The following is a 17803-nucleotide window of genomic DNA, read 5'->3' as shown; positions in this document are numbered from 1 at the left end:
CAACCTGAGGTTCACTCATGCACATTGTCGGACAAAGTCCCACAGAGACCAAACATGACCACTTCACAAATGTTTGAATGCCCTTGCACAAATCCTAGCTCTTTGATTGGTAGAGTTCTGCTCGGACAGATCGCAGCTACTGGGATGCACACACATTGGCTAACGCAAACGAAACGTGATCTGTTTTTGTTACTCCATAATTATCAAAGAAGGGAAGTTACAGAAGATCCAGATATTTATTGTTTGTTTGCTTGTCTGTTTTTAAATTTTAGTACGTCCATGGTTAAGAAAAAAGCATTAAATATTGAAATTTTAATATCTAAAGTGAAGAAGACTAAATAAAAATCATAACTGATTCATAACATAGACAAAAGCAGTCTTTATTTTTTTTTGTAGTTAGCAATGTCATCCAAACTAGTGGATTGGTATAATATTGGGCCAATATTAGCATCAAATACTCCTCAAATACTCTTTAAAGTACTCCAAACCGATACCACTGTTCTGCTGGACTTTCCTCCTGGGGTGCACTGAAGTACAACTCAAAGGATTAGCCACAATGCGAAGAAGTGATTGCTAGAAGTCAAAATACCAGTAAGTTTTTGTATGCATTAAAACACACTAATGCATCGTTAATACTACAACCTCCCATTAGAAAGTAGGGTGGTAACTATTTATGCAGCTGAAGACATATGACTTGCAAAACTTTGTGGGCCTTCAAATTATGGTTGCATTTGCTGTCTCCTTTTTACCACAGACATATTTTCATTTAATTTTAATAATTTATCTGTACATTAGTCAGAACTGTTGATATATCAGTACTTAATCAATAAAGTGTTATGACACTTGTTTATCTCCTTACTCTGCATGCTGCTACATGTTATTAACATCCGGTAGATAACGCTGATATGTGCTGATTAGTAGCTTCCTGATTCCCCAGCCTGGCTGCTTCGTAAAGCAGTTGCTGATGAGTTGGTCTAGATTCTGCTAGGCACATTACAAAAAATACATATACTTGATTTCCTTTGAGTCAACCAGTCATGGTCTAATAATCTGAACAGTGCCCATTAGACTGGTTTTGCTCAGTCGTGTCAAGGTCCTAAATATAGACAAACTGCTATTTTATTGTGACTGTGACTTTTTATTTTATTGTGGAATAACCTGTCTCATTTTAAATTTCTAAGAATCTTCAGCACTGTGAAATGTTTATTACCTTCCCATCGTTATACATAATTTTTCCAAAGGTTTTATTACAATACAGACTAAAACACTAAAATGATAGCATCATTGAGATTATTAATTCTAAAATTGTAATAAACATGTTGAATATTCAGTTGTTAAAAAGGAACAATTAGTTAATAATTTATACATAAATGTAAACTCAATGACTTGAATAGCTATTCATTTCTAAGAAAAATTAAAGGCTGTTGCTTAGAATCACTGCGCAGTATCTACAAAGTCAATAAATATGTTCCAAGCATCAAACCCAAAATAACCTTATTACCTTGTTTTTTTTATTCTATTTAAAAAATGTCAGGCTTATTCATTGCCAAGAACTTCCCAGTCATTCATATTCTCTTAATTTACGAGCTTTCAGCTCTCCCCTTCCGCTCTAGACTGAGTCACTCCTCTGGAGGACCTTTGAAAACAAAACAAGCAAACACACACACACACACACACACGCATACACACACCTACACACACACACACCCCCCCACACACACACAACAACAACAACAACAACAACAACGTGAAAATGTAATGCCAGGAAAACGTTTTAGGAACTTCCCGTGACACTGATCTCAGGCCAGGATGTTATTTTTTGTTGTTGGTTTTATCTCACCTTCTGATACCAGCCCTGTGACACATAGTAGTCAACAGCACACATAGGGAATAAAATAACTGCCAGACATGTTTCCATCATGAATTGACTAATTGAACGTTTCTTGGCACACTGATCAGTATAAAAATAAAAACTAAGATTAAAGTTCTTCGATTTAACCAGCTATTTTTTAGTGCAAGATCAGTTAGTTTGACAGTTTTTTGTGCATTGTGCTATAGTTACCAATAAGTCTCAAGGGTGGTGTATGTGAAGCATTTACATCTGTGCAAGTGGTTTGGTGACATTTTTTCCACTACTTTTTTTTTTTTTTTCCAGCTTGTGTTGCACAAACTGTATGTTCATAGTCACAGAGGACCTGCATGGTAATATAAAACAAGCAAACATCTCTCTTTATTTCCATTTATTACAGCATTCATAAAGAAAGGGTATAGCTGAGAGTCTATAGACACACTGAGTGTTAGTGAGACTCTCCATCTGCAATGTGGCAGATGAGAGGGACCAGCAGAGGGAAGTGAAGGAGTTGAGAAGGTCACTGGACTTTCCCTACCTTCTGTCCGGGATTCATTTCCGAGCCACCAGAGGAACAGTTTGCTGAAAAATTGCAGCCTTACACCCACACAAGGGAAGAAAAGCAGCCAGACTGTTAGACAGCATTTTGCTGAAAGCTGTTAAAATACTGAAATGCACTTGTAATTTTAAATTATTTTTTATGTTTCATCAATTTTATGTTTTTATCTTTTCTTCCCTTTATTTAACCAGGTAAAAGCCCTTTGAGATCTACACCGCATTGCCAAGAGGGATCTTTTTAATTATACTGCTGAGTAATCTATTGAAGATTTAATGAAATATTCTGTGTAAAAACATTTTTAAGAGCATAACCATCTGTTCAGCTGTGTCACATGATTGCATACAGAAATGGGAACATTTATTGAACATGCAAATGTTTTTCAAAGTACTTTCCACATTGTAAATACAAAGGAAGAGAGTTCAGACTCAAAACTCTTCTTTTAATCCTTTTTATATAGAAAATAATTTTTTTGCATTGACCTTTGCCGTTTTTTAAAAAGTCCTCGGTTTCAGAAGACTTGTTGATGGTGAAAAACATTCCTGTTTAGAGTTAGGGAAAGTAAAGCAGCGTGCTGCACAGGAAAATGCAGCATGCTGCTTTACTTTTTGTCCTTAACTGCTCTGACTCCATCATGGGGGTGGAAAAGGGTGAAACAGAGCAACTATTAAATCTGTGTTTTACTCTTTATAAGCAACAACAGCTGGGAGGACATCATATCATCACCCACCTGATGAGAGGATGATCCAAATCCCACCCTCTCTTTTGCGTAGCAGAACCCACATGAACTTCATTTCCTGAAAGTAGCAAGCTGTGTTGTAGAGGAGCCTTTTTATTCTGACAAAGGTGAGCCCGAATCTTAAGATGCTCCAGCATATCAGGTAACATAAGGTGAACATGCTGGCACTGTAAAGTAAGGCTTTGACTTTTCAGTGTCCTTGATTGGCTCCAGCTACAATTGTGTTCCCAAGATGATTAAATAAGCTTAGCGGGAGATCTGACCTTTATCCTGAAACTCGTTATTCCACGTAAAGGTCACTCTATATTCATTGAATTTTTCATCTTCTAAACGTTCCTATTTTTTATGTGTTTTGTAATTTGAAGGATGAAAATAAATTCATTTATTCATTTTTCTTTTTGAAGTTTTTTTGTTCTTAGTTTTGTATAAGGTACCAAATGTGTACAGAGTTTTCTAATTTAGCATTTATGTTCTGTTCAATTTGCTACTCGTTTTTAAATCCTTAACATGGCTAGTTAAAATGGGTAGAATAACCATACTATCAATAACCAAGGTTTCTTTCTGAAAAAATATTTTAAAGGAAACAATGAAAAATAACAATCACATGTTAAAATCCAATTTCATAAATTTCTCCCAGACACCACAACCTGCCCTCGGTTGGATTATTAAGTCAAGAAATAAGCATCTAAAGGAGCAAAAATTATTTGCTATTTTGTAACAGCAGTTAAATGAAAAAGGCACTAATGGAAGTCAGAAGGCATCATGCAGCTATACGTACAGTGACCATTTTCTGACAGAGGTGCCCTTTGTTAAGCAATATTATGTATATATATATATTTATTTTTTTTTTCTTACACCTTTATTGCAATTTCCGGCTTTGTCATCAGTACTGGTGGGAAAGGCCTGACATCACGCTGTCGTCTGTGGTTGAGTGGGTGGCAAGGTTTCCCCCGTCGCCTCAGGCAATCTCTGCCTCTCAGATGGCAACAAATGGTACAATTACATCCCCCACATCAGCACAATGACTACACAAAGGGCAGGTAAAGCCCAGGCAGAGATATTTCTTCCCATCTTCACTGCATTATGCTGACTCAATGAAATCAGTCGTGCTTGTCCTTTGCATACCAGGCTGGCATTCTCTCTGAAACAAAATGTCATTGATGTATTTTTTTTTCCTTGATTTTGACAAAGATTGTACTGTTATGTGTATATATGGAAAAAATGAAGAGATCACTGCACCAAATCCCATCAAAAGCACATGGTTATTATTCCACCAACTACTGATTTCTGAACTCTTCCTGAGTTAAAACATTAGTATTGTTGTTTCTAAATGAATATGAACTTGTTTTCTTTGCATTATTTGAGGTCTGGAAGCACTGCAGCTTTTTTTATTTTTACCATTTATCATTTTCTGCAAATAAATACTATACTTTTGCTTGGAATTTCGAAGACATGTTGTCAGTAGATCATAGGACAAAAGAACAATGTTCATTTTACTCAAACATACCTACAAAAAGTAAAATCAGAGAAACTTCTCATTTTAAGGGATCTCTTTATTTTTTTCCAGAACTGTATATCCATATATATCCATATATATCCATCCATTCATTTTCTACACATTTATACTTGTGGGGTCGCGAGGGATGATCGTGGCTATCTCCAGTGGTCAATGGCTAGAGGCGGGGTACACCCTGGACAAACCCACACCTAAAGGGAATTTAGAGAGACCAGTTAACCTAACAGTTCTTTTTTTTGTAAGAACCCTCGCATGCACAGGGAGAACATGCAAACTCAATAATGGAAAAATCCTTGTAATATCCCCTACCAGCAGGGAACACTTAATTATTGAAGTAGAAGTGACCATTTAGCAAAGAATGTAATGTTTTTACATTGACACCCCACCTCCATGTGAACAGAAGAGGCATGGGTAAGTCAATCCATCCATTTTCTAGACCTGCTTTGTCTTGTCAGTAATTAGGTTGTTTGTGTGACCTCAGCTTGACCTTGCTTAATTATAAAACATCGCACTGTCAACCCAATGCCCTGAATTGCAGATGTTTTCCTGCCTCCAAACACCTAATTCGAGAGATCAAATTTCCTTGAGCAGGTCTTCAAGTTTAACAGAAACTAGCCAATGATCTGTTTATTTAAATAAGGCAGATAGAAATGGCGGTAGATCTAAAAGATGCACAGTTACACAGTTTTACAAAATGAACAGACTGAAATCTGGGGTGAATTTATGCAACAAAATATCTTACTTTTTTTGTTTGTTTGCTAAAGTTTCCAAGCAACTACAGTCACAATCTTTAACTTTAATAGGCTTTATTTGCCTTTTTTATGTTTATTCTGAATGACACATTATGTAAACTTTTCTTATAGTTTCAGATATTGATGTTATATTAATGATGCTTATTGGTTTCTTTTACTCATCATTGCATATCACTACCATAATGAGGACAGTTTTTAACAGTTTATTCATGACTTCAGCACTTTTTATATAAATGAGACTTTAACCATATCTTCTGATACTTCATAAAAAGGCACATAACAATTTTCCCATCGGCAGTCAGACCAAACTTTTCCTGTTTTAAGTTTTCAATTTTCATTTGCTTTTCAATAAAAAAATACAAAATATGTTTAGAGAACGTTTTATCCATACATACATACATCAATACATCTAAACATTCCTTCATCCACCAATTGCCTACAAGTGCGTATTTTAGGATTATCTTTTATGTCTCTTTTGTTAAAATACAGATGTTAGCATACATTATCAAAGTAATCACTATAAGATCCTTTTAAATTCACATCTAGCTTCTTGCTAAATTCACTTGAATTTCCTGCTGTAACTGAATCAGCCTTTTCTGGGTCACTTTTCTAGCTCTGCAGACGTTTCTATGCAACTGAGATCAGGGCTTTCTGACTGCCTCTCCAAGACATTGGCTTGTCGTCTTTCAGCCACTTTGTAAATAATTTGGCGGCCGGTTAGGGGTCATTTTCCAAATGGGAGCTTTAGCTTCCTGCTGATGTTGCCTTAGTGTTTTCACACAATGTTCTTTCCTCACACAGAATTTATTTGTTGAAGTAATAGAATAACTCTTCCTCCTGGAAAACATGAACCCTACATGATGCTTTTACTTCTGTACTTTACATGTGATCTTTTTTTGAGGCTTACCAGCATCGCAAATGTAACATTTTTATTATGGACTCACTATTTAATTGTATGCATTTTGTATGCAATTGTTAGGTCACATCACATGTCTCAAAAATTAATGTCTTTATCATGTGCTTATTTGCAAACCATGCTGTGAATTTCCATATTGCTTTTTCAACATGTGCTCTTTCAACCCTTGTTGATACACAAAGACTTTTTTTATTTTTTTATCTATTTATTTATTTATTTTTTACTATGGATAGTGGCACTCTCTTATCAGCTTCAGCCAGTGTGTTCACAAGGTCTGTGCTGTTCTAGGGTTGATATGCACAACTTGGACCAAAACCAGTGACGACAAAATCCAGCCGTCTTATTGCTTACATCCCAGAGAAGTAAGATGATCGGATTTTTCCGAGAAATTTATATTGATATAATATTTCCACAGATGGACATGACACCTTCAGTCATCTGGAAATGTTAAACACTTTTACATGTCAAAAGTAACATTGTTATGCATTTGTAATACATGCATAACAGTTGCAAAATAACTACACAATGACTCTCTCTCTTAACAACTGAATTTGTACACAATTTATTTTGTTTAAGGTGGCTGCATGTACAACAGGATCTTCACATTTAAACACATGTAACTCTTTGCTGATCCAAATTCTATGAGCAACAAAATTGTTTTGCGATTTTACAAAAGTGCAAAGATTAGATAATTTAAACGGTGTGGGTTAGTTTTTAAGACATACAATTTTAAATCTCATTTTTATGCATTAGCACTTCACAATTTTCCTTTGTTTTTTTGTTATGTTTTTTGTGAATTGAAGAAGAAAATACTGGAGTGAAACCAAAGGAAGACAGAGCAGACTTTAAAAGAGTTTCTGGTGATCAGCTTAAAAAAATAAAGGATTTTCAGACTAGCCAAACTTAGTCTTCAGTTCCTTGAAATACCATCGGCCAAAACCTTGCATAAGAGGCATAATAAAGGTTTCCTTTGTCTATAAGAGAGGCTGTGGCTCCAGGCCTTTTCCCACCCCGAATCTAGTTATTTGGATTTGGAAGCATTAACTATAAAATATAACAAAAAAGAAACTGTTTTCATCTCTGCTGATCAGTGAAGTGCTCAGTTAAGGAAAAATGCCCCCAGGTCAGGGCTTATGTGGCACATAAAAGCAAAGCTCATTAGATAAACATGATGCCACAGAAATAGTTTTGCTGCTAAATTTGAACAATATAATGCAACAGTTCTGTACCGCCAACAATACAGTCAGTTCATCTGAGTATCTGGCTTCATGGTTCTGTCTCATTGGATATTTTTAGAGGTGGTTAAAAATACAAACAACTCAAACACATTTTTAGGCCTGCAGAGTGTATCCCTAATTAAATGTTATCGATCACTTCAAACTTCTAAGTCGGAGGTTGTTTGAGAATCACAAACATATATCATGTCCTAGGAAGCACAACCTTTTTTGTCTGAAACGATGCCACCGCTGCTGTTCAGTTATGTATTGCCTCAACTCCTCAAATGTCACTTTACTCTCAATCATATAACAAGTCGAGATAAGCAACTTACTGCACACCAACCGTGAAACACTCTCTCTGTGGCTTTTTTGAGTTCACCAGCTGAACATCTTCCCCGCCTACTTTCAGTAATGAAGTCAAAGAAAGATTTCATTCATATAATTTCCTGGAATGAACACTTTCATCATATTCTAGAAAGACTGCGAGGTGTGAATGCATTTACTGCTAAAAGAATAAAAACTAAGCAGCTGTTAAGAGGACCACACAGGATGTCAAAAAGGCCACTGGGTTTTCATGTGCAGAAGGCAGCTGATGAGCTTCTGAATGTTATCCAATTTCCTTTGGTGCTGAGAATGTAATACTTATATGCATTTATTCTGGATTTCATTCTAACTCATCTTAGGAACCATGTTTATTCTGTGAGTTTTTTCTAAGGCATTCTGACTTTCAATGTTAACAGTAGTTAGAGCTGTTTTTGCTTGATAGTGTGTCTGGTCATGAAAAGTTAAAAGGTATCTGAAGAGACAACATTTTGTTTATGAAATTGCACATGAAATCAAAGCTTTTCACCTGCAAATAACTCTAACAGTTAACTGGAGAACAGATGCTAATCACTGTCTGATCAGGAAAATATATATTTATGGAGGGGAGTTACACAGAATGTCCACTTCAAATTAAGCAGTGATTATTTTTCTAACCACACAAGCAGTCATATGTAGTACATTGAAACATGAGAGCTGACAATCTTCTTTGTCAGATTTAAAGTGTTATTTTAACATTAGCAACCTTTAAGAATATATAAACTTTTTATTAAGCCCGATTTTCTGTATTAAATATTTTTTTATTAATCTTCCATATTGCAATATGTAATGTTGTAGATATTGTTTTTAGCAGCCATAATTAACAGAATTTAAGACTCAAAAACATAACCTTGTGTTATCAATTTGTGTAGTTGTGTTTCACTCAGTGCATTAAGTTACAAGAATAAATATTTTGATAATATTCTAAAATATTGAGTCAATCAATCCACCAAACTTATTTGCATGGCACATTTCATAACCCGACAGTTGAAAGTGTTTTACATAATGAAAACAAAACCAGAAGTCAACAGCTGTGTAATAGCTGTGAACATAAATTGTGCTGAAAGCAATGAACAAAAAGTGAATAGTGAATTGAGTTACTAACATAAATAAACCTTTCAGGAATATTTACATTTATATGCATTCATTGTTCAGCCTGCAGTTCAGACAGTCTTTTGATGGACAAAAATGAACAACTGAGAAGGTGATGTCATGATGAAATTAACTTATTCTGTCCATAAGCATATGCATACTGTACATTTTACCTCATCCACCCCAATACACTTACAATTTATATAACATGACATTACGATCAATGCACTTTACATATTTAGAGGGATTTGATTTTCCCCCAAATCTGCTCTGTTGCTTCATATTTGAGTCAACTTGACTAGTTTTTATAAAACAGGAGATTGGCTCCAGCTGAACCAGCAAGAACAAGCAGGTATAAAAAATGGATGGGTGGATTAATTATTTGAGAATTTATATAATTAAAATAACAGTTTGTTTTTTGTTTTTTTTTTGCTAAAAATTACTATGTGACAAACCCAAAGGGAAATGATAAAGAATTGGGCAAGATGAAAACTTTACATGATAAACTACATAAACAGCAGAGGGGGATCTGTTGATAATAATATATTGTGGGTTTTGTATGTAGATTAAGAAACCCACAAAAATAGTGAAAACAATACCGAAAAATCCTGTTGTTGTTTTAGAAGTAGAAAAAAAAAACCACACACAAAAAAAAAAAACAATCCATCAGCTATCAGAGGCTTTTATCATTAAACTGTAATTTCCCAGCCTCGACCTTGCATGTTCTCCCCCATACACTGACTTCATCATGTCTCCCTCTCCCTCTCTGTTTCTCTTTGCCTGTGACCCTCTCTGCTATTGGCTGACAGAGCTGATGACACATCAGAAGGTGTGGGCGGTAGGATTATAAAACCTCTGCCTTGTCTCTACTCAGGCACAGACAAACAATTTCATTCCTGGCTGAGCTTTGCTGAAAGGAAACTTAAGCACCATTGAACCAAGACAACCCCCCCCTCGCCAGCTCCCACTTGCTGCTATGTGTAAAGGACTCGTATCGCTGCCTGCCTGCTGCTTGGAAAGGTACATTCATTTTTATGAAAAGACTGATTCTTTGGATTATGTGTTAGAGGAGCAGGTTTTGCAACATGCGTGTGGGCATTTGAGAAGCTCAGATGGGATTTTCATTTTAAGCTGTTTTATACTACCGACACTTTCAGCTGTTGAGTTCTAATGTAGGTTTTTCTGTGAATATGAAATGATGTCACTTAGAAAATTGTATCCAACCTTTTGCCTCTTTCCCTCTCAGAGCCAAGGAGCTGAAAGCAAGGCTGGGAATTCTTCTGCAAAAGCCCATTTGGACTTTATCCTGCTGCAAAATAGGGAAAAACAAGTAAGCTTAACACAAATATGGCATTGCTATATTTTGAAAAAAAAAAAAAAAAGATCTTGATGTGTTTTACAAAATTCCAGCTTTATCTAAGCATGTTTCTCACTATTTTCAGACCAACCCTGGAGGAATGCCTGAAGTGGAAAGAATCATTTGAAAAGCTACTGTCCAGTAGATGTAAGTTCACTTCTGAATTAATGCTTTTCATCATATTTTTGCACAACAGTGTGCTTGGTTTCCCATAAATGACTCGCATACACATGATTACGTATGCAGCCTCCACAGCTCCATCAGATGTAATTACTAATCAAATTTCCTCCATTTGCAGATGGATTGTGTGCCTTCACAGCCTTCCTGGTTTCTGAGTTTAGCGAGGAGAACATTGCATTCTACTTTGCCTGTGAAGATTACAGAAGAACCAAGTGTCCTACGAAGTTACTCACCAAAGCCCAGAAGATCTACACTGAATTCATCAGCAGTGAAGCTCCACGAGAGGTAAGAAGAGACAGATTCAATGACAGTCTCTGAAATGTCTAAGAGAAAAACTGACAAACTGACTTTTTGTCTTCTTGTGTCTTTTGTAGGTAAATATTGACCATGAAACCCGTGACATAACCAAAGCCAACTTGCAGGACCCGTCGCCGTCTTGCTTCGACCAAGCCCAGCACAGGATCTACATGCTGATGGCCAAAGACTGCTACCCTCGCTTCCTCCACTCTCCAGTTTATAGGGATCTACTGTGCCAAGCTAAACCGAGCACAAAACCCACCAATCTGCCCCATCTGGTCAAAAAAGTGTGAAGTCAATAATTTTTTTCTGATTTTACAAGGGACTTTAAGCATCCTTAAAATTTAAGCACCCATGAAATGTGCAGCATTTGTTGCTGTATAAAGAAGATAGTGCTTTGACATGGCAGCATAGATTGCTGTGAGGAAAGTGTCACCAAATGGGGCCAGTGGTGCAGATTCTGTTCTTGCAAAGAGAGGATGACACTGAAAGGGGAAGAGGAAATGACTGAAAAGTTGAGCGCTGTTGTCACAAAGTTGACTGATGAGTCAACACAGATGAAGTTTAAAAGCACTGTCATTAGAAAGTTAAACTAAACTGGCTGAATGACAATAAAAGAGGACAACGAGGAAAAAGCACTTTTGTTAGCCATTAGGCAAACTTTTTTTCTGGTAGTGATGTGCAATGAAATGTACATTGTTTTTTAATCTGTACAGTACTTTATAAATTTGTATTTATTAGTATTTATTTGCCTTCAATGTTATTGTTGTACTTTTGCAAAACAAAGATAAAAAAATGTCTGTTTCAATTGTATTGTCTTTATATCGTCTTTTTTAAAAATACACACAAATCATCTAAGTTATTTGGAAAATAAACTGTGAAAAAATATATCTTTGTGTCTTCATTACACAAACTTACAGTTTCAAAATGCGTCTACAGATTCTAAGTTGCGTTGCTTAGCAGGGCTATATATTTAGTCTTGACAGAGAAGCAGTACTGTTAAAACATACCACAGTTTAGGGCTGATTTAAGTAGCTCGCTTACCCAGGTAACACAGATGAAATATTGACTGGGCACATTGTGCAAATATCCAGAGACTTCCCCATGTAATCATTCATATTATCTGATAAAGAAATGACAATGACATCCATTATTTACTAACTTTTACGAGTTATTCTGTCGATGGTGTCATGCATAGCTGTTGTTCACCTTGGAAACAGCTCAACTCAGTGCCATAAAGAACTCAGACAGTGGCACTTTGCTGCTATGGGCTATTGTCATATGTCTTATAAATAAGAAGGAGCTTTCTAGCAAACTGGCAGAAGAACTGATGATGTGACTGCAATAACGTAATGGGAATGGCTGTAAACTTCAGCAGTACCTTAGAGACTGTTTGCACAGGTCATCAACAAGAGGCAATATATAACAGTGAAGCTGCCACCAGGATGAGACACAGGCACAGCCTCACACTAACCACAAAATAGCGCAAAAGAATAAGGTGCATTCCCACGAATTTTCTTAGATAAAATATATTATTTTTTTCCTGTTGTGTCTGTTTTGAGGTCGATTTTCTTCAGAGAGAAAGAGGCTGAATGTCAGGTTTGTGTATTCAGATGTCATCAGCGTAGAGTGGAGCCAATATTAGGTGGACAACAGCTGGTCCATGGGGCCTCATCCATATGTACATTTCATAATGCTGCCTGCTTTCCTATAGTAACCTTCTGACATTTCTGTCCAGATCCATGCACAGCAATGACCATCCAATACTGGCTCCAAATCTCGTGGGTTTCAGCATATACATACTGTTGCAAGCACCATGCATAACAACCTCTGAATACAGCTCTTTGCAACATAAGAGAGACAATATAATGTGAGAAGAGCAGTAATTGATTAGTAGATTATCTGAACACAACCTAAAATTATTACAAATGTAAAGGATTTCTTCTAATTTTGCTTGTTTTTCTTTTTTTGTTGTTTTTTTTTTTACTTACATGTAATTGTTTCAGACAGTCTATCAAGTTTAATATCAAACAAAATCTGAATAAATACATAATAATAACCTTATTTAACCAAATTGGGCATACAGTAGGTAAAACATAATTTATCATAAAGCTAACACCTGCCTGTACCACCCATGGGGGCAACAACAACCATCAAGTGTAGTTTAAGCTCAGTCTCATACATATATACTCATATTCATCTGATTACTGCTACAATTTTGCAGCAATTCAAGTTTTGTTAATCTGGCTATACTTTGGAAAAAGTTACTGCTTTTTCATAGTTTTTGAGTGGTTCATCCAGAAGTCCCAAAAATGTGGCTTAATCAGGATTAAATTAAAATGTACACAAGATGTTTCAACATTTAAAAAAAAAAAAAAGCTATAGTTTCTGCTGTGAAGCAGCATGGCAGCGGGATGCACACACTCACTCTGCAGCTATTGTTGCCTCAAAACATTTTTAGTAATTGATCAGTTGCAACATGTCTCCTCAAAGCACGAACAAGCTCTTTTTTACAATTCCTTCTTCCAAATAATTGTGACTTCATCCACGGAGGTTTTTCTGCTCATGTCTGTGGAAATTAATTAAGAGACGCTCAAAGCGTTTGATCTCTTTCGAGAAACTCTAAACCTCAACCCATCCACAAGCTTCATGTGGACAGATGTCACTAGATCTCATTTCCACAGAAAGAATCCCTCCAATCCAGGAAGGAGCATTTTCCTTCACTGCTCTGCAGACCTCTTAGTCCTTACCAGTTTCATCTAGTTTTACAAAATACAGTTTACATTCTTATTAATATTAAGATTAATTTGATATAGATGCAAAGAAAAGTGGTGGATTTGTATCCACTGACGACCCACACCAGTAAAAATATAAGTTGTTTTTTTTCCATATACTTTGAGAAGTGTAATAAATACAACACAATGAAACATTTTCCCCCTTCTCTTTGAGTACATGAATAAAAATAGCACTGCGCCCTAAGCTAATACACAGCTGACCTGACGTCTCCAAACAAGAAGCTAAAATCTCATGACTGACCTCAGACTTTGTAAATTTGTCTTGCTTTTAATTTATCTCTTATATAAAATAGCACGAAAAGAAAAAAAAGGTACATGGAGCCAATGTAATTCAAAGTTACATCCAAGCTCACTTGCTCTGTCCATATAAATGGGTAACATTTATGTCTGAAGAAAACCAACTTTAAGTTTTATAAACCTTGCATTTTCAATGACATGATTTTACAGAGCTGTTTCAATACTTTTCCAAATTGTATGTTGATTTGACTCAAAAACTTCGATTTTTTTAAATGTAGCGTTTTACTGACATCTAGTGGTTTGATGGGTTTATACACGTTTGAAAGACGAATCTTTCTGCTTTCAAAATAACCCTTTGTCATTTTAAGATTAAATAGAAGACAGTATGTTTAATTTATAATTATTCAACTTCCACTTTATCAGCTAAAAGCTGTATGATCAATTAAAGGCTTAGACACAATTTAATAAAGGAGACACTTTTAGAGGTTTTTATAATGATTTCTTTAAAAAAATTCTGTGAAAATTAGCTTTATATTATAATATTACTCATACATCAAAAAAATACCAGGAGTGTCGCCTTTATTCTTTCATATGTGTTTGAAAAATCCCTGAAACTTTGGTCGCAGCCATTCAGGCTGCTGTGATGACGTGTTGAAGGTGGAGCATTGGAAAGAGCAGGAGCTTTTTAAAGAGACAGAAGCAAGTTACATCTGATATGTAAAGTAATTATATAACTGAAGATCACACATTTACTTGATCTTGCTGTAAAAAGCCATGACAATATATAATATCCCCCTTTACCTACTCATCTTTACTTGAAGTGCCAATAATGGAGGAAGGTCCTCTATTTGCTTACACAAACATCACTGTCCAATTTGGGCTTTTGAAAAAGTTCATGTTTCATATGAACTGTACCTTGTACAATAGGAATAAAGTTAATATGTATATCTGCTCTCTGGGTACCAAATTATGAATAAAATAATAGTTGTTTATATAAAATTATGCCAAACTATGAAAAAAATAACTTTGTTAAAAAATCTTTCACATTTTTAATGTTAGCAAACCTTATAGAAAATGCTTTCTTACAGAATTTGAGTAATATTTAAAAAAAAAAAAAATTAAGTGAATTTAAATGCACAGTGGCACAGTTGGTATCACTGTTGCCTTGCAGCAAGAAGGTCCTGGGTTCGAGATAGGCACCAGGACCCCTCGCAACCCCAATGGGAAAAAGGTCCAAACTGGATTTTAAATTCCATATTTATGATTTCCACTAGGTGGCAGCATTTGATTTGTTTTACTTAACCTCAAATATGCATTTCTGTCCAACATGTATAAGGAATATTGATTTGTGCAGCAGTTTTCACACACAGGGCTATCCAATGTGCTGGAACGAAGGAACAGAGACAGGACACACAAAATACATCTCAAACAGAAAATAAATAAAAAGAACTGCTGTAGAAATATGAGCTTCACACAAGAATTTGTTGTGTGAGTGAACAATTTATTTGTTACACTCACACCATACACTCTGCCATCTTTAATGTCTCTTAAATCCCACCATCCTCGTCTAAATGTCGAAATACCTGAAGTTGCTACCATATTGGATGGTGTTGCCATTGTTTTGGTAGGAAATTGAACAGGTGTATTAATAAAGTATAATAACAAAGTGTGTATTTTGAGAGCTCAATCTTACAGGGAAAACATTTGCAGACTTCTTTTTTAAAACAACCACAGCAGGATCATTTTTTATGTTAGGAGAATATACATTAAAAAGAAACCTGGATCTTAGTTATATGAGTGATTCTATAATTGGAGATACATTTGGCACTTCAAGAAATGACAAAAAAAAAGAAAGAAAATTCATTCCTTAAAAAGTTTCTTAGGTAGTCTATTGAAAAGGCATTCAACTTTAAACAAATCTGTAATTGCCAAACATTAGCTACATATTTTATATTTTTTTCTTAGAAAAAACGTATGTTTTGCGGTATGTTACATCAACTCTGTTATGGACAATATAGACAGTGAGTGAAAAAAACAATAAATTCTAGCAGACTAAAATATTTTTATTCCATTACACCAAGTGTCCTACTACCCAAATACTTTAAATTGAGATGTTTTACTTAAAAATACATTTTAAAAAGTCAAAAGATACTCAACTTTTCAGAGAGTTATTCGCATAGGGTCAAATATTTTTCATTGAAAACCATCATTCTTTTAGAAATAAAATTGGTCAGTAATACTAAATCACAGCAGAAGTCAACCAACAATGTATACGGTGCTCTGGACAACAGTTTTCCTTTTTTTTTTGTGAAAGTATGTCATAAACATGTCAACTCTGTTACCTAACAGAGTTGGTGTTAGTAACAGAATTGACAGGACCATAATAATTTAGAACTGAAAACTCTGTTACCATCAACTCTGTTACCCTGTTTGGTAACAGAGTTGATGGTAACAGAATTGACAATTTAAAATATTTTTATTAAAAACTCCACTTGTGAGTAGAAATTCTGAAAAAACATGACACCACTGAGATAATGGTTTAAAAACCATTAAATAAACTTGTCTCTGATCAAAAATCTGTGGTATTTTTCTCATGATACTTTGGTAACAAGATTGACGTTGAAAACAATAACACCTGGTGATTGCGATTTGTAGACTAAAATATTTCCCAGAGAATGACACATAGACCTCTTTGTGTCTTATCAGTAAATGACTTAATTTTATGCAGTTTATATAGCCGTAGAAGGCAATTTCACAGATTTACAGGGACAAAACCATATGGTAACAGAGCTAACAAAAAATTCTCTGACACATATTTTTTCGAAAATAAGGGTATTTTGAGTTAATTTAATGTGATGTTGTTATTAAATTGACCATTTAGGCAGTTTAAAAAAAGATAGAAAAAACAAATTCACCAAAGAAAAATAATAACACATAGGTTTTAGCATCATTTTTCAGGTTAATAAAAAAGACAGTACCCAACTCGGACAACAAGAAGTCTTGGTTTTTCAGCTATATAAAACAATTTTAAATGTATTTACTTAAATGTTTTTACTTGTTAAATATTATGATCCACGAAAATGAGTAATAAATTACTAAAACATTTAAAAATTGAAATATTTTAATATACCAGACCAAAAATAATCACTCTGGACATCAAATGTATCTGCAATTATAGAATCACTCATATGCTGACTGTTTTTAACCAGTATTTGTAAACACATACTGCATATCCATTATAATGGAAGCCATGAACATCTTCAACTGGCTTTGCTTGAACCCCTTGTCCTTGAGATTAAAATAGGTGTCGCTCATGCAGAGCACAGAGAGTCCCATACTTCTCATTGGGGATACAGCGCGACTCCCATCGTGGTCATAAAGACATTAACAAACTGGGAGCAGATGACCCTGTGTGCACATTCCTCACTGTCTCCCCCAGGGGCAGACATGTGCACTGCATACGTACCTCAGTGTGGCCGGAACCTCCTAGGACCTTTAGTCTGCGCCCTCAACCTATCCCTCATATCTATTATAGACACTGGCACGACATTTGACATGTAGCCTAAATACACTACACAGCTTCACTTTAATCATAGAGGAATACAGTGGAATTATTTAGAAAAAAAAAAGGTACTTCTTTCCAACATGACAGTTTATTTTACAAAGATTGAATTGAATTGACAAACTCACACAAAACCTTGAACATAATATTTTTCCTTCATTTTTTATTAAGAAATGTTGAGGGAACATTTCATACAATTAGTTGATTGTTACAGCTAGAAAAAGAAATCAAGACTTCAAATTAAGGCACATGAGACTAAAAGGTGAAGAAAAGGATAAGGAGAGATTCCATGGTAACCATATTAGACGAGTGGGTGAGAAGAGAGAGACAAGAGTGAAGGGATGCGACAGAAACAGTTATTATCCTGCAAACGTGGGA

At 35.3% G+C, this 17803-nt stretch overlaps 1 protein-coding gene and 1 long non-coding RNA gene across 2 annotated transcripts; one reads left to right on the top strand and one right to left on the bottom strand.

Annotated features, from left to right (window-relative positions):
- Positions 1 to 4676: 4676 nt before the first annotated feature.
- LOC148159973 (uncharacterized) lies at positions 4677 to 10304 on the bottom strand. The gene is made up of 2 exons (XR_015762693.1): positions 10222 to 10304; positions 4677 to 4851 (listed from the first exon to the last, which is right to left on the bottom strand). It is a non-coding gene; the product is annotated as an uncharacterized LOC148159973 (long non-coding RNA).
- rgs16 (regulator of G protein signaling 16) lies at positions 9359 to 11719 on the top strand. Its single transcript, XM_014968947.2, has 5 exons — positions 9359 to 10017; positions 10244 to 10327; positions 10440 to 10501; positions 10653 to 10819; positions 10909 to 11719. Exons 1-5 carry the CDS (start codon positions 9974 to 9976, stop codon positions 11122 to 11124), a joined length of 573 nt encoding a protein of 190 aa, XP_014824433.1. The 5' UTR covers positions 9359 to 9973; the 3' UTR covers positions 11125 to 11719.
- Positions 11720 to 17803: the final 6084 nt, after the last annotated feature.

Source organism: Poecilia mexicana, unplaced genomic scaffold, assembly GCF_051168715.1.
Source record: "Poecilia mexicana isolate PSO_F unplaced genomic scaffold, ASM5116871v1 scaffold_4, whole genome shotgun sequence".
Taxonomy (NCBI): domain Eukaryota; kingdom Metazoa; phylum Chordata; class Actinopteri; order Cyprinodontiformes; family Poeciliidae; genus Poecilia; species Poecilia mexicana.
This window is presented reverse-complemented; position numbering and strand designations above follow the sequence as displayed.